The following is a 23,185-nucleotide window of genomic DNA, read 5'->3' on the forward strand; positions in this document are numbered from 1 at the left end:
GAATCCAATACAAACACACACATACACACACACAGTCACCATTTAGTCATAGCAAATTACTGCCAAGTTAATATAACCACACATAAATTACTCATAACAATGTTAACAGCAACCAGCAAAAACACGCACAAATTAGTCATAACAATCCACAGTCCAATTGGCACTGGAGCACAGAGACGCATCCCCACGTGATCTTAACACTCATATCTTTCCAACTGACGCAACGTCCCAGGGAGCGGACCGTGACAATGTATCATCAAAGCAACATGCCGATTTTCTCGTACGCCGGCGTTCCAGCAGACGCTCGGTAACTACGGCGAGAATAAGTTTTCCATCGTCCTTTTGAACCTTTACGTAGACATGCAGTCTGTGAACACAGGGGGAGCCTGGTTTTTTTTTTTTTTAAATGGCTTCCATGCTCTCGTTAAAAGCATCCTCTTCAACACAAGGTCACTGTAGAGAGAGGCCTCACTGTGCGTGCTTCCCCGCCGATACTTATGGGCACTGGCGAGCGATTTACACTGCTGAATGTTCCACCGTTTGCTTTTCATGCAACAATGGATTCTATAAAAAAGGAGGTTGAATTACACTGGTCACACCTTCAAAAGAAACATCTCGGTCTGTCCTCTCCTCTGTGTGTGTGTGTGTGTGTGTGTGTGTGTGTCTGTGTGTGTGTGTATATATCTAAAGTGACATGGTAACTGACACTCAGTCCAATATGATTGACACATAGTTCTGGGAGGAGAAAGAAAAAAAAAACCTAAATGAGAGCTGCTGGCATTAACATTCCTACAGATGAATCCCACCTGCTAATGAGGCCTTTGATCAATACAAGCTCTTCAGACGCATGTGGACCAAAGGGTTTTGACAGTGACACAGGATATGAGCGAACTGGGAAGCAGTGTAATAGTCTGTTTGAGTTTGGATGGGCGTAAAAACAACAACAACATTAACATTAACTACAACAACAACAACAACAAAACCCCCTGAATGAAGTACAGAGGGGGTAGAGCCAGAGAGAGAGAGCGCTGTAACCATCACAGATGGGGGAAAAGAGTGTGCAGTAATGGGGAGCAGACAGATGCTCCAGTTTCCTTGACAGAAATAGAGGTCAAGCAGGGCTTTATGTGTGAGGATGGCAGGGGGAGAGGGAGGATTTGAGAAAGTGGCACATTATGACTTTAACTAGTGGATAGGGAGAGGAGCTGGACTGTGCGAGGACGGATGCTGGAACAATCTCACACAGATTTTAAAGTTTAAATGCTTTACGTTTAAACACTTTTTGGCAGAGTGGAAATCGCTGAGTCCAGGAGGGGAAGATGGTGCAGAGGAAAATGCATGGCTGAGAATGAAAATGAGGAATACTCATAGGATGAGGAATATTCATAGTTAAGAAAGAAAGAAAGAAAGAAAGAGTTTTGAAAGGTCTGCAGTGGTGGAAACGGAGCTTTATGCAGTCATGAGATGCACACTGAATACACAGTCCAAACACTTGTGTTTCCATGCACCACTTTGCCCGTGTGTTGTTTCGACAGGGCGGTTTACACTGCACTTCTCTCTGAGTCCCCTGAGACGGAGCACAGCCAGCTCCTCCTCTGTTCCCCAGGGGTAAAAGGTACGATCTCAGTGCCTCCACGTGCGGTGGGCAGGTTTTGAAGTGACTGTCTGTGTGGCTGTTGGGCAAGGTGCTGTTATAACATCACGCCAGAGAGATCTCATTTGTCGAGGCCAAGCGGCTTTCCTGTCTGCCCGGCCCCAGGGCTCCAGGCGTGGCACTGACCCGGCGCTGGACAATGGACCTTGGGCAACTCGTGGGTTATCTCTTCGTTATCGCGCACGAACCCCTCCTGCCGGCTCATTTTCGCAACGCGGTGGGAGGCAAAGGCGCAAGGTCTCACCTTCAGCGATAGTTTCGGTCGCCTTGGCGATGCGCTATAGGCAGTGTCTGGTCGGCTGCCGAGGCCAACGATGACAACTGGCGCGTCCCTGTTCCCTGCAGCCCATAAATAAATAAACCGCCTGTTCGGATGATTGGCCCGCTACCAGTCAGAACTTGTCGCCTGACGGGGAGGTTTTAGGCGATTTTGGGGACTGTTGTTTACTGGTTGGGAGCTGTGTTAAAAAGACTGAGTTCACAGAATTTTTTTTTTTTTTTAGCACAGAAGTACAACTGACAATGGGCTCTGTTTTCATTCTCTTACCTTTCAAGTACTTTAGGTTTGGGAGCCATTTCATGAGTTGGCATTTTCCTTGCTTTGTGCATAATACAGAGACAGGCTTGGTGACTTCTTTGGTGTTACAAAGCATTGTCTAGCAAAGTCTTGGCATGTCTGAAAACAGAATGTACAATGTTCACTTGTGGAACTATGCAATCTTCGAATGCTGCCTGAGGAGACTTTTACAAAAACTTAACTTCCTCTCCTCCATTACTGTTATAAGCGAAAAGCCAATTAACTGCAGGCTTTGACCCGGTCCAGAACAGGAGCTGAACATGAGTAGAACCTTTGGGAAAATAAAGACAGCATTTGACCCTCTCAGAAACCCAGCATCTGAGACTATGCAAGTTTCTAACAGTTCTCCCTCTAACAGTTCTCCCTCTAACAGTTCTCCCAGGAAATCCTTCAGACAAGCTGTGATGATTCCATATGCAGTTAACTGTTTCCACGGCAGTTCGCTCTCTGACAAATCTCACGTCTGCTTCAAACGTGTCTGTTTGTTTAAAACAGTTTTGCATAGTTTTTTTTTTTTTTAGCATGCAAGGTTTCTACACTGCCCCCATCTTTCTCTCTGTTGAGAGAGTGTGTGTACCTCCTCGTGTGTGAGAGACAGGTCTGAACTTCTAAATGGATTTTCTAGGGGGAGGAGGGTTTCAGTCAGACGCTGATTTGGCTTACACTGATTAAGCTGTCTGTCTGCTCTCCAGGAGGGCTCTGCACTCAATGACACACCAACAGTGACATGCACCAGGAGACAAAGTGTCGACAAAGATTCTAACATTCCAGAGAAAGGCCTATTCTGTCATATCAAAGCCGTCTCATAGATCTGGTCTTTAATCTGGGCATCTGTAATACCTTGGAAAAATAGTACAAAACAAGGTGCAAACAGTTTGAGTCCAAATAATTATAGCAGGCTCTATTGATCTTACCTAGGCTGACAGCTTCTAAAATCATCTGCTGAAACAACTCTCAAAAAGCGTTGATGTCCCTCTGGGCCTCTCTCCATCACTTGAAACTTACGCGAGTCTGATTTCAACATCTTTCAGGTTATAAGAGTGAAAGACGCAGCTCAGAAAGGTTCTCTTCAATTTGACAGGTGGTCACATTATACATCAACCACCATACAACTGGGCACAGTAAAACAAAAGGTTTAAGATACTGAATGTATCTTTCAGCCTCAACGACAAGTGACTTTTGTGTAAATGATCAAGGATAACCTTTAATGTAGAGTTTCATCACTGTAATGACATTTTGATGTAGATTTTCAAAATACCTCAGGTCCAGCACCAAGGAATATGACAGGAGTTGTTTCTGGTGGTTAAAGCTGTCAGGATAGACTAAAATCCGGTATAAATGAGAAATACAATGTCCCGTGGATATTAAGAAAAAAAGAGAAACGAATACATTTACCGTGACTGAAACAAAACGTTTATCCCATGATTTACTTTATACATATATTATCCATTCATAATCTGTATTTGATTGATGTCAGACGCAAAGAGGCATGCTCAGACATTCCGTACACTCAGAGAGAGAGAGAGAGAGAGAGAGAGAGAGAGACGCTTTAGCACATAGAAATCGATGACATCATGACATTTGTGAAGCATTGTTCACAGCTAACGTGGTCTTTGCGATACACAGACAGAGCAATTAAATGGCATAAACCAAACAGAAATAGTGCGTACACCAACATACCGAAATAAAAAAAAAACGTCTAACTCAGCCGCACAGCCACAGTATAAAATTATGCGTTCCCCACAAATGTGTACGCAAGCACTGCGTCTTTCTGCAGCGAAAAATTGTAGAAAAAAAATCGTCGCCGAATTGGTCTTTTCATGTAACACGTCTAAATAGAAGGCATGAAATGGCCATTCACAAACGTTTGGATCTGCATCCCGTTGCCTGTGCGTTTGATCTTACTATATTCCCTTGATAGCTTGTCAAGTCTAAATACACATATTACGCACGAGCGTACATCGCGCAGACAGACACGCACACTTCATTGTAACCTCAAATAAAAAAAAAGAAATAACTGAGCCACGCTAAAAAAAAAAAAAAGAAGAAGAACCGAAGGGTAATGAGTCACAGTCGTTCCGATGACATCACGCATCAGAGAGGGAATGTCGCTCCACTGGGACGCGGTATCCGTGAAAACAGATGCCCGTCTCGCCGCTGGTCGCGGTGTGGAGTAGATTATTTTCATGCAGGAGGACGAGTCGAGGCGCCGAATCCTTAAATGCACTATGCGCGGCGCGCTTCAGTCGGGCACTCCAAGTCACTGAATGCTCGCTTTACAACACTTGGTACTTTACCAAAGGACCCTTTTCAGATAGACAAACGCGCTTGGCGCACTAGGTAGAGAAAGTCACCTCACGAAAAAAAGAAAAAAACTCTCCTTGTCGAGTGAAAATTAGTTGCAATTGTCAGTAACCATACATGCTCATATTTTCTAAAGATGGAACGCGGACATAAAAGTAAACCCTTGCGTAAAACGTGTGTGCTGAAGAGAGCGATGTCTAAAGCACCAGACAGACTAAGCAAACATTTTGCTTGTTCATTCCCGACTGCGGGCTGCCCGGGTTATTTCAGGTGACGGAGACAAACAGGCACTTATGAGACAGGGTTGTAACTTAGGTAAGGGGGGTGAGTGTACGGTGATTTTTTTTTTAAATCTCATATCAAACCCATCACTTCCTACCTCCACACTTGTCCCATCTGGAGGATGTGTATGATCGTCTGCCAGATCCACACGGATACGCGACAGCATTTGCCCCTGCCGTGGACCGATGTGCCCAGACGCGTTGTAGCTCTTCGGCTACTGAGACCCTCAACGGTCCCCAAGCCACCCCCTGTGTAATCCTGGACAAACCACCTGAAGCTCAAGATTTGGACCAGCACCGATGGAACAAGGACGAAGGACAGTGTCAGTCCGAACCAGAGGTAGTCCTGCTTAGTGTAGTAATCGACTGCGAGCCACAAGTCTGTGCCCACGTCCCAGAAGAAGACCAACAGCGCCAGGACGATCCATAGGCAGTCCAACCAGAGGCGTTCCTCTTGTGGCGGCAGTCTGGCGTCTCTCCCCTTCCCCCGGAGGTAATGTAAGCAAGCACTCCGACAGCCCCAGTAGCATGAAGAAGTGTTGCAGCAGTGGCAGATGTGGAAGGAGCTGCCTTCCCTCGGGTCGTCCTCTCCACACCCCACCGTCTCGTCCAGGTTATGCAGCTGGGCGAAACCGGTGACGACCCCCCGACCATCGGATTTCGCTGCCATCTTGCTCTCTGAAGCTCCCACCTCCGGCTTCCGGGGTTCGTGGCGTCACTTCCCTGACACCTGTTTTCTGAGGGTACCCAAAAAGCAGTAGCCATCTAGTTTTGGGGTGACACCGCTGCGGCGTTGACCGACAGCCCCCCAGAATGTTTCTCAAGACCAGAGATGACATACATCCTCCCTGATACTGGAGTCAGCCTTCTGCAGTCTAAGACACCTGGCACACACTTGACTTCACCGCAGGATAGAGATAAAGTCCTAATTGCAATCTGCTGGAGGACGCTGCATCTGTCATCTGCGCATTGTGTTCCGAAATGTCCCTGTCACGACACACAGAGAGCACCGGTCCTTTCCCTGAGCCGCATGAGAGAAATGACACGAGAGACTAACCCTCACTCAATTTTTCTCCACCAAGTCGTGATTTTTTTTTTTCGCTCACCGTTGTTGCCACCTAGTGTTTCGTTTTAAAAAACAGACGCGAGATGTGCAGTATGATGTAATCCCGTAGTGGACATCGCGCGTGTGTTTTCTTTTAACCCTATACACTCCAGAACGAAAAATCTTGGTGCCTTTACCGCCGTGGAAGTCGTGGAGTCACACACGCATTGAGACAACGCGCTGGCAATAGATGTCCCGTTTGTAACTGCGCGGGTACTGTGTGTTCTTGACTGCTCTCAAGGTCTTGAGCGACACTCAAATGTCGCGCGAGCAAAAATCACATATTTTCGCATAGTTGGCATGACATCTTATGTAATCTACGATTATCTGAGTAATTAAAGAATATGAGAGTGATCGAATTTGCGAATTTGAACAGTCAGGGGAAAATATATACGCTACCAAAAGACGACTTGACTGTAACGGACCGCAGAATGTTAGTTAGATACAGCGTCAGAGAGCTGCAAATCAACAAGAGCTCTCCATGGTTCTGAATTTTCCGTCGATTTTGAAACATTTGAGAAATCTTTGTATTTCTGATCATTGAACAAGGAGACAAAATGTGTGTAATTTTGTATAATGTTCTACTCATTTTCTAAAACAACAGAGTTTAGTGTTATGAAGTTAACTGCAACGACTGTTACAAAGTAGCCTAATCTAATTAGTGATTAAAATTTGTCTGAGTTTGTTAACTCGTGTATCTGTTTGGTAGCGTGCGATGCCAGTTTCTGTATCCATGGAAAACAACATATGCCACACTTCACGCAATTAGCAGATATGAGCTATCTGCAGTTGGGAACAGTTGTCACGGACCACACTGAACCACTATTCTGAGAGGCCAAATACAAACCAGTACATAAACACATAGTTTAATCGCACACAGTGTCGCAAAGTGTCAGCGTTGCAATGCTCCACTTGTATATTAACCACGCGGAAACAGAGGCCAGATCTGTATAGATCGCCTGAACGACACGCGGTAACGTTACAGCATTGTCTTGTCTCGTTTCCCTCCGCTTTCTTCGCTATCACAAATCCTCAGAGCCTGGGCTTTCACCTGGGAGGCTTTTTCATATCAGGATTACCAAAGAGCAATCCTTACATTGCAAAGACAAGACCATTTCCACGGTTCAGTTCTTTTAGCCGGCCGATAGGCTTAAATGGTAAAATGATACGACTGGTTCAAAGGAATATCATTAACTGCATTAAAGTCTCTGAGTTAATTATCCTTTGTATGACACCGCACCATGGGCTCAGAAAAGAATGATTTAGTTCAAAGGAAGAGTGTGGAGACATCAGAGGAAGGAATGGGATTCGGTTGGTTGAGGTACCACACTGTTTCTGGATACTACAGTCTCCTGTGATGAAGAACTGTAAGAGCAGATCCTTCTATGATCGCCTAGAGTAATTTATCTCATGGAAATCACTTCAAAGTCTGGTGGGCTCTGATTTCTTTTCTTTCCAACACCTAAAATTTCCAGCCAGCCTCCATTTAACGTAAGAGCTCCAACAGCGCAGGAGCAGTCTTACTACTCATCCACTCCATCACAATACCCCAACACCTCGGTCTCCCCACCCCACCTATGAACAATTACACTGCTACAGTCCAGTGGAAGCTACAGTAAGCACTGTGTTAAGACTCCCAACTGTGTGAAATACACATTAATGCTGGATCAAGCATATCATAACAGCCCATTATACACCTGTTTTTCATTAAGACTGCTTTTAAATATGAGACATGGACGGAGTAATTGTAAACTGTGCATGTTTCTCAGCCCATTTCTGGTACTGAGCCGTCAGTGTTGGCTCCGTGAGGACAGGGAATTAATGGGAACAGCGAGGCCACTCTGTTATCTGCTGGAGGCCTTTTTATCTTTCACGGCAGAGGAAATCTCACAGAGATGTTGAAAGAAAAGCTCTAACCTGGAGAAACCACTATTTCTGCATCACAGCTCAGAGACAGAAACAGACACAGAAACGGAGAGAGAGAGAGAGAGAGAGAGAGAGAGATCACTGTTAAAAAAGGACCGGGGATGAAGTTGTCAAATTCAATCTATTTTCTGACTTGTTTCTTGTCTGACCAGGTTTTTCTTGCCGTTTTCCTGTGTCTTGTGAAGAGCTGTGTATTTTGAATTTCACAAGAATACACTGAAGGGATGTTATAGTCTAGTATTTTTTTCCTGCTGAGAAGAATAGGTGCTCCATTAGCTCTGTCACCACCACGTTTGACAATTTCAAATACTGCCTTTTACTAGTGTGATCAAGATGAACAGTTTGTGATCAGCTTGCGCGTGAGATGGAGAGTCATGGAACAGCAGTGAGTCAACTCACTTATCAAAATGTTCGTCATGAAAACGCAGCCCACGTGTTCTTTAACGATACCCTGTTCGGTCACATGATTCAGACTACGCGGAGGATGAATTCTGAGACAGACACTTCGAGATTATTTAGTTACCGTGTGGATTATTGATGTCATAACGTAGGATCGCGGTGACTATCATCGTCTGCCGCTATTTGAAACACACCACTGTTAGGTTACACAAAACACCAGCTTTGAGTCAGGAGAGTCCTTTTCACCACAAACCACATGAATTTTTAATGAGAGCAAATGGAGCCGCATATTTTGGGGGCACGTGGGGTTCACAGCACACATGTAACTCAAACTGAATAATGCAGAGATCGTAATTGCTGACGGCTCTTCAGGGACCCCGTCCGCTCTCATCCTCTCCCTTGCCAGGAGGCTGCAGGAAACGCAGCCAAATCCTTCCAGGACTATTCCAGCTCTAATCGCCCTCACCGCTCAGATAGCGGAAGACTGAATGAAGCAAGTCCTCATGAAGAATTTATCTTTTCATTGATACTTAGCACCACTCAGTGTTTTCTCAGTGTCCCTGCTGAATGATGAGCACATAAGAGAGGAATATCCGCTGTAATAAGGACTGTATCACACCCATGTGATTTCATGCAAGTCACAAACCACATGTAACCCACAGAGGCGGAAGCTTGGGAATTAGTGAATGAATGGGACGTTCCAAGACAGACCGGTGTAGAGGCTTTGAGGTTAACTAGAGGAAAGGAACCTTTCAGAATTGATTGCAGTCAAAAGAATATACCAAAACTGAGAGTATCTGGATTCACTTCACATTCAGTGTCCCTTTGTACGAACAGAGTAACCACCTACGGTTAACCCTGCAGTTCCAACTGCAACAACCATCTGTAATGACGAAACAGTAATAACGCATCTTATAGACACATAAGTGTAATATCCTATCTTGAATTCACTGTGTGGTTACAATTTTCTTTGGCAATGTGCCATAACAGGTCAGTAGAAACTCATTCAAAACTGCAAATAGCATTTAGTGTAATGCTACAACTAGCATAACGTGATATGTAGGGAAAAAAACTATTTTTGTAATGCAGTGAAACAGAGAAAGAACACCGTAAATCCCCGTGTGTGGTTTCCTCTACATCTGAGCCACATGACCTGGAACAGAGTAAGAACTTCCTCTGTACGAGCAGAACTTTGCGCTTATTTCTCATGTATTGTGAGAATGTAGTCCGAAAACTTACATGAAACGTTTATACCGGAGCGACGAAAAACCAAACTACGAAAACAGACATGTGTAGGAGTTTGGGCTGCGTGTTGAGCTTGATTAATTAGTGTCAGTAGCATCTTGGGCATAGATCTCTAGCATCTGGCATTTTAATTATATATGAGCCTATTTCCTTTGAACCACACTATTGGAGAGTATCAGTCTCACTTTCCAGAGAGAATTTTGGTGCGGGACATATTTTCAGCATAGAGTGCATAGAATCGGCTTATGGAATATAGGGGATCATCGCTGACAGTTTCTGTAACTGGTCATTGACTTTATGAATTTATGTCTCGTGCATACTCTTCCGTTATCTGAACGATCTAGTTCTTTCTGACACGGGCCAGTGCATTCTTCAAACAATCACATCAGATTTAGTAAGTGATACCTTTGACTCACAGAATCACGACTCTGTCCTCGTTTCTTTAATTGGTGGCTCAACTTGCATGCAGTGCATTTTTTCTTATGTTAAGTTTAAAAAGCAAATACAAAAACAAACAAACAAACAAACACAAAACAAAAACAAACAAACAAACAATAAAAGCCAATTAGAGCAGAATGTACATGCATTTTTGGGTTGTCATGTTTTTTGAGAAGCAAAACATGCATGACAGACTTTGCACTCCACACGCTCTTTGCACATTAGGACTACCAGAACACTGCATATATCAGAATATATCAGGACCGCACTTAAACTGGGACTTACCTTTTATTTATTTATTACTCTAATCAATTTGCCCTTCGCACACTCCAACGCTGTATCTGTATCTTATTAATCTGAACTTTATTACTCTTCAGCACTTTATGCCTTCAACTGTACTTTATTTATAACCGGACCATCAGTCAATGTCTCCACTTATCCATGCACTAGTCTTAGTGCTTATTCATCTTAGCCGCTGTGTTCATGTAACCTTTGTCATTTGTGTTTTAATGTATCTGGCCGCTATGACGATTTAATTTACCTCCGGAGATTAATAAAATCATCTATCTATCTATCTATCTATCTATCTATCTATCTATCTATCTATCTATCTATCTATCTATCTATCTATCTATCGAAGAAATTGATAAAAACGGAGCTGCGCTTCTGACGTTTTACTCCAACACACTGGGTGGCGATATAGCGCCTTACTGCTTTCTTTTCTGCTTTCACAGCCTGGAAAGAAATACAAAATAGGAAGAGGAGAAGGTGTCAGGTACAAATCAGCATCAAATTTTACAGCGAAACATATTTTATATTTGTTATAAAGTTATACTGAGTAGCCCGAGATGCATTTGTCACTTGTGCTCGGCACCTTTGCTTTCCACGGACGCTGTCACGTATTTAGACCTGCAACACTTTTGCATGTTGGAACGACAGTTAAAGATAGCTCGCTAGTTCTGTTAGCACGCATAATCACAGTTATAGTGCGCTGTGGTTTATTCCCTGTGTCAGCAAACAAGCGATCACGTGAAATGCCGAGCATACACAAGCTTTGGCGTTTTCGTTTTTAGCTGATTCATTGGAGTATGTTTACAGTTGCAGCCGTTTATAATATATGTGTTACGTTGAATTAAAAAACTACGTCAGGTCTCATTGTTTGAATTGGAGACAGCTCTGAGAACCTTAGACATAGAATGATAAGCAGACATCATATATCATTTTGTAATCTTTGGTAGATAATATTGTGCAGTGATTCACTGAATATCCTTGTCGCGTATTTTAATTTTCAGTGTGTATTGATTACCGACTCTTTGTACACATTGTCCAGTATTGTGGCGACAGTCTGTCCTTTTTTTTATGCACAGCCTTTGAAACCACTGTGTCTCGGGGGTCTTGACGCCTTGCTCTTCTACAAACCCACAATGGAGTTCGCCGAACTGATTAAAACGCCGCGAGTGGATGGCGTGGTTCTCCATCGTCCCTTCATGCCCACTGTGGAGGGCACGTTGTGCCTGACGGGACATCACCTCATCCTGTCTTCCCGACAGGACAACACGGAAGAACTGTGGCTGCTTCACGCCAACATCGACTCCATCGAGAAGAGGTAGGAGCGCTGACGGTTCAGCGACACATTTCATACGCTTTCATCACGTGGTCGCGGAGCAGTCGGGTTTTAAACAAGGGCGTGCGACATACCGTTTATATGGCAAAAGTAAGAAAATAATTTAGAACAGGAGTGTAGCTGTCCTGCTATTCGTGTGATTGCTGAATGCTTTAACTCTGATAAGAGTTGAGAGTATTTCAGATGGAACTCTGATTTGCACATTAAGATGTGCTATTTCTAGCCGCACCAAAGCAGAATACACTGCATTACATCCGTTGTCTGTCTAAAATTCCAAATTGCTCTATGAGCATTCGCTGTCAACATATATGAACCTCAAGGGAATCTATTGGCTGAATAAGCAGATGCTGTAAAGCGACGGATCAGAGCAGTGAAGTGTAGTGTGTCCTGATGCACGCGTATTTATATGCGCACGCACGCTTACGTACCACTCGTTCTCTCGTCTCGTGCCGCAGGTTCGTCGGATCTCTCGGAACCATAGTGGTGAAATGTAAGGACCTGAGGATCATCCAGCTGGACATCCCCGGGATGGAGGAGTGTCTCAACATCGCCAGCTCCATCGAGGTGAACACAGCCTGAAAGACCCGACAGGCTCTGAACCCGATTCGCTGTGATTTCACGTTCACTTCTCAGTTCGTTTGCAGACACGTGTACGAATGCTGCGTGTTTTGTGAGTCAGTCTTAATTCACTGACGCAGATGCTTGGCATAACCAGTGACCTTGACCCACATGAGTCCTGACTTTGTGAGTAGTGAGCGTCATGCTTCCATGTCTCGATAACATTCCTCTCCTCTCAGGCGCTGTCCACCCTGGACTCTGTCTCCCTGATGTACCCCTTCTTCTACCGGCCCATGTTTGACATCAGTGAGGACGGATGGCATTTGTTCCAGCCGGAAGAGGCGTTCAAAGATCTGGAATCTATGGTAAAGGTTTCATCTTGACTATAGTCGCAGTGTGTTACAGTCTGTTATGGTTTATTCTGCTTTCTTATAGAGTGAGAAAGCCGTCACTCAGGTCACGTGATCATTAAGGCATTTCTAAGTTTCTAAAAGTATTGTGTTTAAGGTCAGTGCTGTGGACTGTTTTAATCAGCACGCGTAGTGGCACTCAGTGTGAACTTCTGAAGAGCACTGTTTGGCAAAGCCACAGATATAGAAAGTTCACCATCTCACCTGGCATTTTAGCCCACTATGTATTCTTATAATAGTTTTCTGACCAAACATCATTTAAGCAAATTAGACCAATACGTCTCATTCTCAGGCCAGTATAGCCAATCATGTCTAAGTTTTCAGTGTGCCTGTCTCATGACACATGCAGCTTTGTTATAACCAATTGAGATCTAAATTGCTAAATGTGGGTTTGTCCTTTTCTCCATCCTGACAGACAGATGAATGGAGACTGAGTACAGTCAACAAAGACTTCAATGTGTGCCCGTCTTACCCGCCGCTGGTGGCAGTGCCCAAAGACATAGACGACGACGCCCTCTGCAAAGCCGCTGCCTTCCGCCAGGGTGGCCGATTCCCTGTGCTCAGCTACTATCACAAGAAGAATGGCATGGTTGGCAATGCATTCTGGGAAATGTAGTTTTTGCACACACACACCCCACCCTCCCAAGTGCGTATAGGACTGATTACTGAAACATGCGCTGTGTCCTCTGTCCTCAGGTGATGATGCGGGCAGGACAGCCCCTGACTGGCACGAACGGCCGTCGCTGCAAAGAAGACGAGAAACTCATCAATGCCACGCTCAGGGCTGGCAAACGTGGGTATATCATCGACACGCGCACTATCGCTGTCGCCCAGCAGGCCAAGGCCCGCGGGGGCGGGTTTGAACAGGAAGCCAACTACCCGCAGTGGAGGAGGATCCACAAAGCCATTGAGAGGCAAGTTCAGGAAGAGCCATCAGCTGTAGGACGAGGAGTTTTTTTTTTGTTGTTGTTGTTGTTTTTTTTTTTTTATCAGTTTGTCTGTTTAACGGCAGGTGCATAGTTTAATCTGCCCTTTGACAAACAGGGTGGAACATCTGGCAGTGAACCGTGAAGTTGAGAGGAAAACTCTGTGTGTGTTCACCTCTAAACAATGTGCAGGGGAGAGATTTAAAAACGATGTCTGGGAATGCATTCAAAACTATTAGACTGAGTTGTTCCACTGACAAGTTCAGGCCTGGTCCCAAAAAATGGGGAACCGCGGTCCTAAACGCAGCTGAGTCCGGGACTACTCTTCGTTTTTTTTTTTGTTTTTTTTTTGACAAAACACACAGTACACTGGGTTTGATTGATATGCTCGACTGGTCTTTGTTTCCAAAAATAGTCCAGTAGGACCGCTGGTGTGTGCAGTGCAGTCAGTGTGATGTGAACTTGTGTGAATACTGATTGGAGTGAGATGCAGGAGTCTCTGATCTCATGCCTGTGTGTGCAGTACAGTCAGTGTGATGTGAACTTGTGTGAATACTGATTGGAGTGAGATCCAGAAGTCTCTGATCTCATGCCTGTGTGTGTGCAGTGCAGTCAGTGTGATGTGAACTTGTGTGAATACTGATTGGAGTGAGATCCAGGAGTCTCTGATCTCATGCCTGTGTGTGTGCAGTGCAGTCAGTGTGATGTGAACTTGTGTGAATACTGATTGGAGTGAGATACAGGAGTCTCTGATCTCATGCCTGTGTGTGTTGCAGGTCCAGTATTCTGCAGGAGAGCCTGATTAAACTGGTGGAGGCATGTAATGACCAGTCCCACAGTATGGATCGCTGGCTCAGCAAACTGGAGGCGTCCAATTGGCAGAGCCACGTCAAAGAGATCCTCACCACAGCCTGTCTGGCCGCCCAGTGCATCGACAGGTGAGTGCCTGGTGTCTGTCTCTCTCTGTCTCCGTGTTCTGGTGTCTGTCTCTCTATGTCTTTGTGTGTGTGTCTCTCTCTCTCTCTCTGACTCTCTCTCACTCACCCTCTCACTCCCTGTCGCTCTCTCTGCCTCTGTCTTTCTCGCTCACTAACTCATTCTCTCTGTGTCTGTCTGTCTGTCTCTCTCTCTCTCTGTGTCACTAACACATAAGCTTTTGTTCTTGATCAGAGCTATGCTGATTGCTCTATGTGGCTTAATGACTGTTTTTGCTTCTCTAGCTCTATTCTAAGCTCTAACAGTAGCATTTGTAATTACTGTGTTCTTTTGCAGCATTTGTTGCATGGCTCATTCCAATGATAATTATAGAGTAGACCACAACTAGCAATTATCATTAATTTTATACAGCCCAGTTATTGCAACACTCCTGTTTTTAGTTTAAAGGTTGTCGATGATTTATAATGCTGCCCAAATATGTTCAGATGTCTGAACAAAGTCTTGAGTGTGTTGATGACAACACGTGAGATTTTCTCACATTGTCCTCAGATCAGAGGGAATTTATTTCTGGTAGAGCTGGATTCTACGTGCTACGTTGCTCAGACTGAACCGGTACTTCACAGCAGGGTCGGAATTAACACATTTTTTGGCAGGAGCCCATCGGGCCGGTGGCCTGCAGGTTCTGTTGGTCGGTGACTAAAGGTGTTACTTGCTCAGTTATGAAATACGTGTCTTTCAGGTTGTGTCGTAATGGAGCCAGTCTTTGCTAACCTCTGCCTGACAGACAGAAAGCACTTCACTGGTTTCTCTTGCTTCCGTTTGCACAGATATTAGAAATGATGCACCTCTGTGCATTTCTTTCACCCGGCCAACGAGAGCTAGTTGGTGTGAAACTTTGTTAGCGTCTAATTCACCGCCTCTGAACACTGTGAAATTTGGAAACAGATTGGTCAATTTTTTTGTCAATCAAATGATACAAAAGGCATGTCCCTGCCCAGGTCCTTTCACCTTTAGTGTAAATGTATGTGTCCGACGCTTAGGAAAAATCGTTGGAAGAAATACACTTGCCTTGTTGGTTCTCTGACCCCAAACTGACATGGTCATGGGAGAACAGGTGAGGAAACAGTTTACATCCCTTGCTGACCGTCAGTACAGCGATCCACATCTGTGCGTGCTTGTTTGTATATTTATTCCTGATCCAGAGACTGCGGGTGTATTCGTGAGAACCGGTGATAAAACCTGTCTGTGATGGCTTGTGTTTTGGCTCTCTCCCTCTCTCCTCAGGGAGGGTGCGTCGGTACTGGTCCATGGGACGGAGGGAACAGACTCCACCCTGCAGGTCACCTCCCTGGCCCAGATCATCCTGGACCCAGCCTGCAGAACCATCCGGGGCTTCCAGGCCCTGGTGGAGAGGGAATGGTTGCAGGTAAGTGAGTTAGTGAAGCAGGGAGAGTGTGACATCAGGTGGCTGTATCGTACTGGGACTCGTCCAACTGCAAAGAACACAGTCTGATGACAGTGACTGTGATATTTACCTTTTGGGCACGATTTTGTCCGGGCAAAAAGGCCTTTGTGGTCAGAGTGAAGCGCTGTATTTGAGGATTCAGGCCGGCTTTTAGATGCACTGCACCTTACGTTTTAAATAGTACACATTTTTTTTTTTTTTGGACTTGCCCCTGGGCGATTATTCTGATCTGGTCACGGTATAGTAAATGAAGTGTCAGAGTAGCTTTTAGAAGCACTTACCTTAACAGAGGGTTAAATTAATGGTGTGAGGTTCTGGTCCTGGGCGAAGTATTCCAGCCCTCTGTTCTCAGCAGTGCTTTACACTTATTGACAGAACGGACTCAAGACCCGTTTATGGAGAACAGTAAACAACGGCTTCTGTGGGAGCAACGCTCACAGCTCGGCTCAAATAAAGCGGTATTGATGTTTGTCTCCAGCGGAGGGAGTTTAGTGAGGATCGGCAGACTGTTAAGTTGCACACTCTGAAATTTCACTTTGAAAAGGTCTTAAACGTTCCCCCTCAGCATTTGATTGTAACTGTGTGAATTGCGTGCGCTAACTGTTCTTCTGCTCTTCTCCCTGTGTGTGTGTGCGCGTGTGCGTGTGCGTGTGCGTGCTGACCCCTGACCCCTGACCCCTGGGCCGCGTCCAGGCGGGTCATCCGTTCCAGCAGCGCTGTGCCCAGTCCGCCTACTCGAACGGGAAGCTGCGCGGTGAGGCGCCCGTGTTCCTGCTCTTCCTGGACTGCACCTGGCAGATCCTGCGGCAGTTTCCCTGCTCCTTCGAGTTTAACGAGAACTTCCTGGTGATGCTGTTCGAACACGCCTACGCCTCCCAGTTCGGAACCTTTCTGGGTCACAGCACCGCTGAGAGGTCAGTCCGTCCGTCCGCTCCTCTCCTGTTAACGTCCCACGTCCGTCTCCGCTCCGGCTCCTTTTACCTTTGACGTTTGGCCTCTGAGATCTTCCAAGATCTTCTTAAGATTTCCCTCTCCAGCGGACAGTCTCCTCCTATTGGACCGGTCTTGGCGTGAAGTCTGGATTTGTGAAACGTCTCTTTGTTCACTTCACAATCTATCGTCACACTGATAGACTCAAAGACATGGGAGAGGGAGAGGGAGAGGGAGAAAGAGAAGGAGAGGGAGAGGGGAAGAGAGGGAGGGGGGGGGGGGGAAGTGAGAGAGAGAGAGAGTGAGAGAGAGAGAGTGAGAGAGAGAGAGTGAGAGAGAGAGAGGGAGAGAGGGGGAAAGAGGGAGGGTGTGGAGGGAGAGAGAAAAACAGAGAGAGAGTGAGAGGTTTGAAGTGTTTTTCTGTCTGTGTGACGTTTCAGGATGAAGCTGAAGCTAGCGCAGAAGACCGTGTCTCTGTGGTCCTGGGTGAACAGGCCTCAGGAGCTGCCGCGCTTCCTCAACCCCCTCTACGAGCCCAACAGCCTGGTCATCTGGCCCTCAGTGGCCCCCCAGAGCCTGCTGCTGTGGGAAGGTGAGCCCCCGTCCCCAAAATACACTGTCCCTCTCTCTCACGCCGTCACACGACTGAACCCACCCTGTACCGGTCAGAGTGCTGACAGAGAAAGAACTCTAAAGATACACATCTGATCTGCATGAAACTCCATATCTCACACGATCTCAGTGATGTGTGTTTGTGCACAGCTGAAAACTGTGAGATTGAGAACTGAGATCTTAAAAAAAAAAAAAAAACATTAAAAACCCCGATCAGGTACTTTATTTCTGGATGTTGTTATTATTATTGCCTCAAGAGGGTGCTAGTGTTGGTTTTTATTTAGTCCATCGCTCAGCGCTCAGGCCGGTGGCGTAGACAGATGATGTGACTGCTTGAATGGAAGACGAGGTGTACAGTTTGGCCTGCAGGAGCTATAATTACTGAGATGACTGTGTTTAACTGAACACGGCCCCGGTTCCTCACGGTCTGTTTGAGCCGTGGGAATCTGCTCGTCTCAGGGCCGCGGAGGGCTTCGTTTCCGTCCCTCGTACCGTCAACACGGGTTCTCCTCCGAGAATCCAAATCGGTCGTTGTTTTGTTTTAGTGTGTTTTATTCTGAAGGAAGTTTGATAGAGTCTAGTTGTGACCGAGGAAAATGATAACGTGGCAGCTCTAATTTGTATGTATTGTGCTTAACTGACCAAATACCAAAGAGCTGATACATGGTTTTGGCCAGTGTTGTTACTGAAGTGCTTGGTTTTGGGATGGGCGGTCCAAACTTGTTACCTGTATTTGGGTACAGCGGCAGTTAAAGGTGTTGATGGGGCTTAGTGGTCGAGAGACGTTTGTGGCCAGTTGAGAAAATGTTTTTTCAGCACTTCACACGTTTGTCTCAGTGTCGAATGTGTTGTGTGCGCAGAGAATGTGGCCTGTGTGTTTTGTGTCCTTCAATGAGAAGCTTTTCCATTACAAATCTTTAATCAAGATAGGCTTTCACCAGATTATTAAAGTAGTACTCATTCGATTTTGCGAGGAAAAATTGTTACAGAATGTGTGCTAAATGGATTTAGTGGTGTTAAATGGTTTTACTGGTGTGAATGGTGTTAAATGGTTTTACTGGTGTGAAATGGTGTTAAATGGTTTTATGGATCCATAGTGGTTAGGGAGGTCACTTGTTAGTAGGGATACACTGATTTTGAAATAAACAATTTGCCGATAGCAATGTTTTTTGTTTGTTTGTTTTGTTTTTGGTGTTATTTATTCCCCCTTTTGTGCCAGGGAAACAAAGAACTCTTCATTATAAATGAATTACCGTTGTCCGAGTCAGACCGTAAATAACCAGCTCGACATTGAGCCGGCACAAAAACGACGCAACAGAACAGACAGAACGTCCACCGCTGCCAACGGCGAACGACATCTTATTTACCGATGATAGTCAACAGAGCGATTATCGGCTGATACCAACGTTCGGTAACTTTTTCAGAGACTTTCAGAATTCAGATTAAGTCAGGTTTGAACTGGATTCTCTTACCCCACTCTGTTTACACTGGCTTTTATTGGTTTGGTAAACGCTGTCATCCAGAGTGGATCCAGTTACTCAGTCGGAGTCGGAGCTCCCGTAGACTCAAGCATCCAGAGTGATGTTATTATAACACAAACGGCCAGAAAGCTTCAGTATCCAATGCAGAGTGAAACCTGAGTGCACCGCGGTGCTTTGTTTCACTATGGATTTTTCGTGGAGGGACTGTATAAAGGGACCATGTGTGTTTTTGTCATTTGGCTGTCTGGTTGCATCGTGAGTGAGTTAGAGTTGGTAGGTGCTTTAGGAAAGAATTCTCAAACATGCTTTGACCCTTTCCTTTGCATTCCATTGCCAGGCTAAACACACGTTCCCATCTGTTCCCATCTCGTCATTCTCTTCTCCGCTCACACACGCTTCACACAGCTTAACTCCGCTGATGTGTGTGTGTGTGTGTGTGTGTGTGTGTCAGACAAGCTCTACCGCTGCTAATGGACCACTCACACTCTGGTTCATTTTTGATACAGTATTCGTGCATTTCTTGTGATTAGCCTCACGAGTTCACAAGACGAAGGCCAATGTGGAAGACTCTCTTAGAGATGGGACTTTACTTGTGCTACTAAATAATTACATCATTAGTAGATAAACATTAAGAAACTAGCCATTGAAGGTTTGTGTTAGAAATATGCATTCACACATACATACCTACTATATCAACTCAGGATGGAGTTCTGTGAATAACAGGGAGAGAGAGAGGGACAGAGAGAGAGAGAGAGAGAGAGAGAGAGAGAGAGTGACAGAGAGAGAGAATTTAGTGAGAGAGTTGTTGACAAGATGGTGGTTACATCTTTGTATCTGGAATCTTCTCAAGAAGTAATTTTCTCTCTGGGTGTACCGTGAGGGAAGACATCTTGCTTGATGATGCCAGACGAGACACTCAGGTTTGTCTGAGGCTGCCCTGATGCCAGTTCGAATGCCAACCATACAGTACATTGCAAAAGCATCAGGACAGGAGTCATGGGACAGACCTGGGCATCACGTGCACATGCCTGGGAGTGTGTTCGCTGTACGCCGGCCTCGTTGGAGGTCTGAAAACCGCCAGGACACCTTGTGATCGCTGGCGTGTGCGCTTGGTCCCGATATATCTCTCTACATGTGTTTGTATTGGACAGCATTGCACACATTGTGTGCATGTGTTTGTGTTGGCTGACATTGGGGACAGTAATCTCCTGTTGTGTCAGAGGTTCACCCATATTTGAGCCAACCAGCTCTCTCCATGACACCGAATGCTCAGTTCACGTAATCGACTTTCTCTTTGGCAATGGCCTGTTTGCTTATTGCAACATGAGGATTGTGCAAGCGGTCCCAGCAACAAGCGGGTGTGTGTGTGTGTGTGTGTGTGTACGTGTGCGTGCGTGTGTGTGTGTGCGTGTGCGTGTGTTTGTGCGTGCGCGTGTGCATGCGTGTGCATGCGTGTGTGCACGCATGTGTGTGAGTGTGTGCGTGCGTGTGTGCGTGCATGTGTTTGCGTGTGTGCGTGCGCGCGTGCGTGTGTGCGTGCACGTGTGCGTGTGTGCGTGCGTGCACGTGTGCGTGTGTGCGTGCGTGCACATGTGCGTGCGTGCACGTGTGCGTGTGCGCGCGCGTGTGTGCGCATGCGTGTGTGCGCATGCGTGTGTGTGCGTGTGTGTGTGCGCATGCGTGTGCGTGCGTGTGTGTGTGTGTGTGTGTTTGTGTTAGTACACTGATACCACAGACCACCCAGTCACAGCATCCTGCTTGTCTTTTTCTCTTCAGGAATATTCCTCCGCTGGAACCGCTCGACAAAGTGTCTGGACGAAGCTTACGAAGAGATGGTCCACATCATCGAGTACAACAAGGAGCTCCAGAACAAAGTAAACAGCCTGAGGAGACAGCTCGCCCAGCTGGAGACAGAGGACACTCCTCTACAGACGCCCTGAACCAGAGGAAAGCCCTCCGCCTGCCCCCTCAACCCCCCCCCCCCATGTGTGAGATCTGAAACACAGCTGTGTTGCTCTGAGTTTCCCCGGTGCTGTGTCACTGAGGGGCTCTGTGTTCCTTTACACAAACACTCACTTCTCTCTGTTTGCATGTGGCTCCTCTGCTCCGGCTCACGCCCTCACCAAAAACAGACTCCGATTTTATGCACTCTGCATTTCTTCTCAATTAAGCCTCAGTGTCACTGTTAGCTAGGCAAGTTTTAAAAGATTTACTTTATTTCGATTTACGTAAAAGAATGACTTTACAAATGATCCCAGCGCTCTGCACCTCTTTAGACGTGAAATATCCCAGGAGTTTGATTCGTCGTTTGTCATGTCTGTGTTTTACAAATCCGTAGTTTATCTCATCTCGACATTCCCAGCTGCTTATTTCGGAAGCGATACGAGACCAATGAGTTTTTATCCACACAGCGACAGTCTCAGCAGATTCCCAGAGTTCCCAAACAAACTGCTCTGTTCACACTACACTCCCAGCTAAAGCAACTATTCTCACGCCAAAAGAGAAAGCCGCCTCAGTCTGCTTTAATGCTGCCCGCAATGATGACGCTTTTCATTCCATTAACACCCTGTTACCACCATTGGAGCACTTTCACAGACGCTGACTGCCGCTGTTCAAAAACGCAAACACTGATGGCCACTGAGACGGCGCGCCTCCCTGGGCCTCTGTACTTACTAGTTTTGGCAGCTTGCGGATCTGACCGATCAAAAACACAGGAGGTCAACGTAAGACTACGTTTTCAGCGAGCCTCCATTTGTAGTGTTTTGGTAACTGATTTCATATTTCAGAAACACTTAAAGTTAAATCTCACATAAATGATCACACACCGATAAACACAACAAATCATCCATTCATACAGAACAGAGGTAAATTACTCTGTTAATTTGATTGGTTTTAACTATGATTTCTTTCCTTGCCCTGGGAGTCATACTACGTAATGGCGGATGAGTTCTTTTATTGGCAAACAGGATTCTTTTGGGGAAAAAAAAAAATCCCCAGTACGCTACACTGAAAACCAGTATGAATGCACTAAGAGCTTACAGTTCCCTGTTTACGTCTATGACTAATGCTCTAATGCTAATTCTGCCTTGAGAATGTGCAGACACACAGCCTGTGTGATGCTCGGAGCTGTTACTTTTCCCTGCCTCTAAACTCTTTCAGTCTGAGTCTGATGCTGATGTCTGAGAGTGGTGTGTGGAGTCCTGACACTAAAGAAAGGTACTAGAGTAGGGCCAGACAGGTGTGAGGTTTCCACTGTGTTCAGGGTTAAAACTATGTCGTAATGTCTCCTGACATCTCTGCAGTTATGCTTCGTATCTGGCCTGGTGTAGTAAAGTTGTTGGGTTCTTTGTCTACCTGAGGAGGTTGAATAGAGGTCAGTGGAAGAACTTCACACCGTGCATGCTGCAAGCCATACACATGAACTCAAATTCATTGCACCCCACCCAGTCATGAGAAACCATTATGATTTCACTCCCGGGCGTTCCACAGAAATGATTGTGTTTTGTATAGAGATGAATAGCTGACCTTAACACACACACACACACACACACACACACACACACACAGACACAGACACACCGCTCACCCCCAACTTAAGACTAATGTGTGCATTACTTAAACCTCTAAGTGTACCAATACTATTATTCAAGCACATGATCACTGGCATTAACCACACTGTCTCAGAGGTCTGTTCTCACACACACACACACACACACACACACTTTCATGTTGATGCATATAGCTTAATGATTTGTGCTTAGTTTGCCACCATTGTGTGCCATGAGGGAAATTCCACTGGAGTAACAGTAATAAAGATGTTTGCTTGTTTGCAGATCTCGGCTTCACCTGCAGACCTTTGTATGCAGACTCAGTTTACCCTCTCTTATCGAGTTAGAAAGTAAATTATCACCATCTGTGTCGGCTTGTGAACAAAGCCGTGAAAACCGCGCATTGGGTTTTTTTTTTTTTGGTTTTTTTTTTTAAAATCTTCCTCCCTCAAAGCGCTGAGGTGTATGATGCGGTGTCTGTGGGTCTGGCTGTGAGACACTGGACTCAGATTGCTAAGTGTCAGTGAACCATCTGTTTTAAAGCTCCTCAGTGCAGAGGCCTCAGCCTTCAGCACGTCACTCTATGATCGTTACTCAAGCCTCTGCCCAGTGCAATGTATGATTATTCAAGGCCAAATGTATGATTTTTATACCTCTCTTCTGTCTTTATGTCTGTTATGTAAAAAAAAAAAAAAAAGATATTACATGATTGTTTTCTTCTTTTGTTAAGTGAGGTGAATTTGTGTTTGACATGTTTTGTGGGCAT

At 45.6% G+C, this 23,185-nt stretch overlaps 2 protein-coding genes across 2 annotated transcripts in view; one reads left to right on the forward strand and one right to left on the reverse strand.

Annotated features, from left to right (window-relative positions):
• The window catches only part of xkr6b (XK, Kell blood group complex subunit-related family, member 6b), a 39,784-nt gene extending 34,298 nt beyond the window's left edge, over window positions 1–5,486 (reverse strand). The window contains exon 1 of the mRNA XM_030772482.1: window positions 4,915–5,486. Coding sequence (XP_030628342.1) covers window positions 4,915–5,486 — 572 coding nt within the window. The remainder of the gene's footprint in view (window positions 1–4,914) is intronic.
• Window positions 5,487–11,308: 5,822 nt separating this feature from the next.
• Window positions 11,309–20,820, forward strand: mtmr9 (myotubularin related protein 9). Its single transcript, XM_030772557.1, has 10 exons — window positions 11,309–11,535; window positions 12,009–12,117; window positions 12,351–12,476; window positions 12,937–13,110; window positions 13,218–13,435; window positions 14,224–14,385; window positions 15,668–15,809; window positions 16,542–16,762; window positions 17,219–17,370; window positions 20,648–20,820. The coding sequence occupies exons 1-10, from the start codon at window positions 11,354–11,356 to the stop codon at window positions 20,809–20,811; spliced, it is 1,650 nt and encodes a 549-aa protein (XP_030628417.1). The 5' UTR covers window positions 11,309–11,353; the 3' UTR covers window positions 20,812–20,820.
• The last annotated feature ends 2,365 nt before the right edge of the window (window positions 20,821–23,185 follow it).

The sequence above is a fragment of the Chanos chanos genome, chromosome 4 (genome assembly GCF_902362185.1).
Source record: "Chanos chanos chromosome 4, fChaCha1.1, whole genome shotgun sequence".
Lineage (NCBI taxonomy): Eukaryota > Metazoa > Chordata > Actinopteri > Gonorynchiformes > Chanidae > Chanos > Chanos chanos.

Excerpts from the sequence above, each read along its gene's own strand:
- mtmr9 (XM_030772557.1), top strand. The coding sequence starts at position 11,354 with ATGGAGTTCGCCGAACTGATTAAAACGCCGCGAGTGGATGGCGTGGTT. Across the intron at positions 11,536-12,008 it reads ATCGACTCCATCGAGAAGAG|GTTCGTCGGATCTCTCGGAA; the intron begins GTAGGAGCGCTG and ends CTCGTGCCGCAG. Across the intron at positions 15,810-16,541 it reads TGGAGAGGGAATGGTTGCAG|GCGGGTCATCCGTTCCAGCA; the intron begins GTAAGTGAGTTA and ends GGCCGCGTCCAG.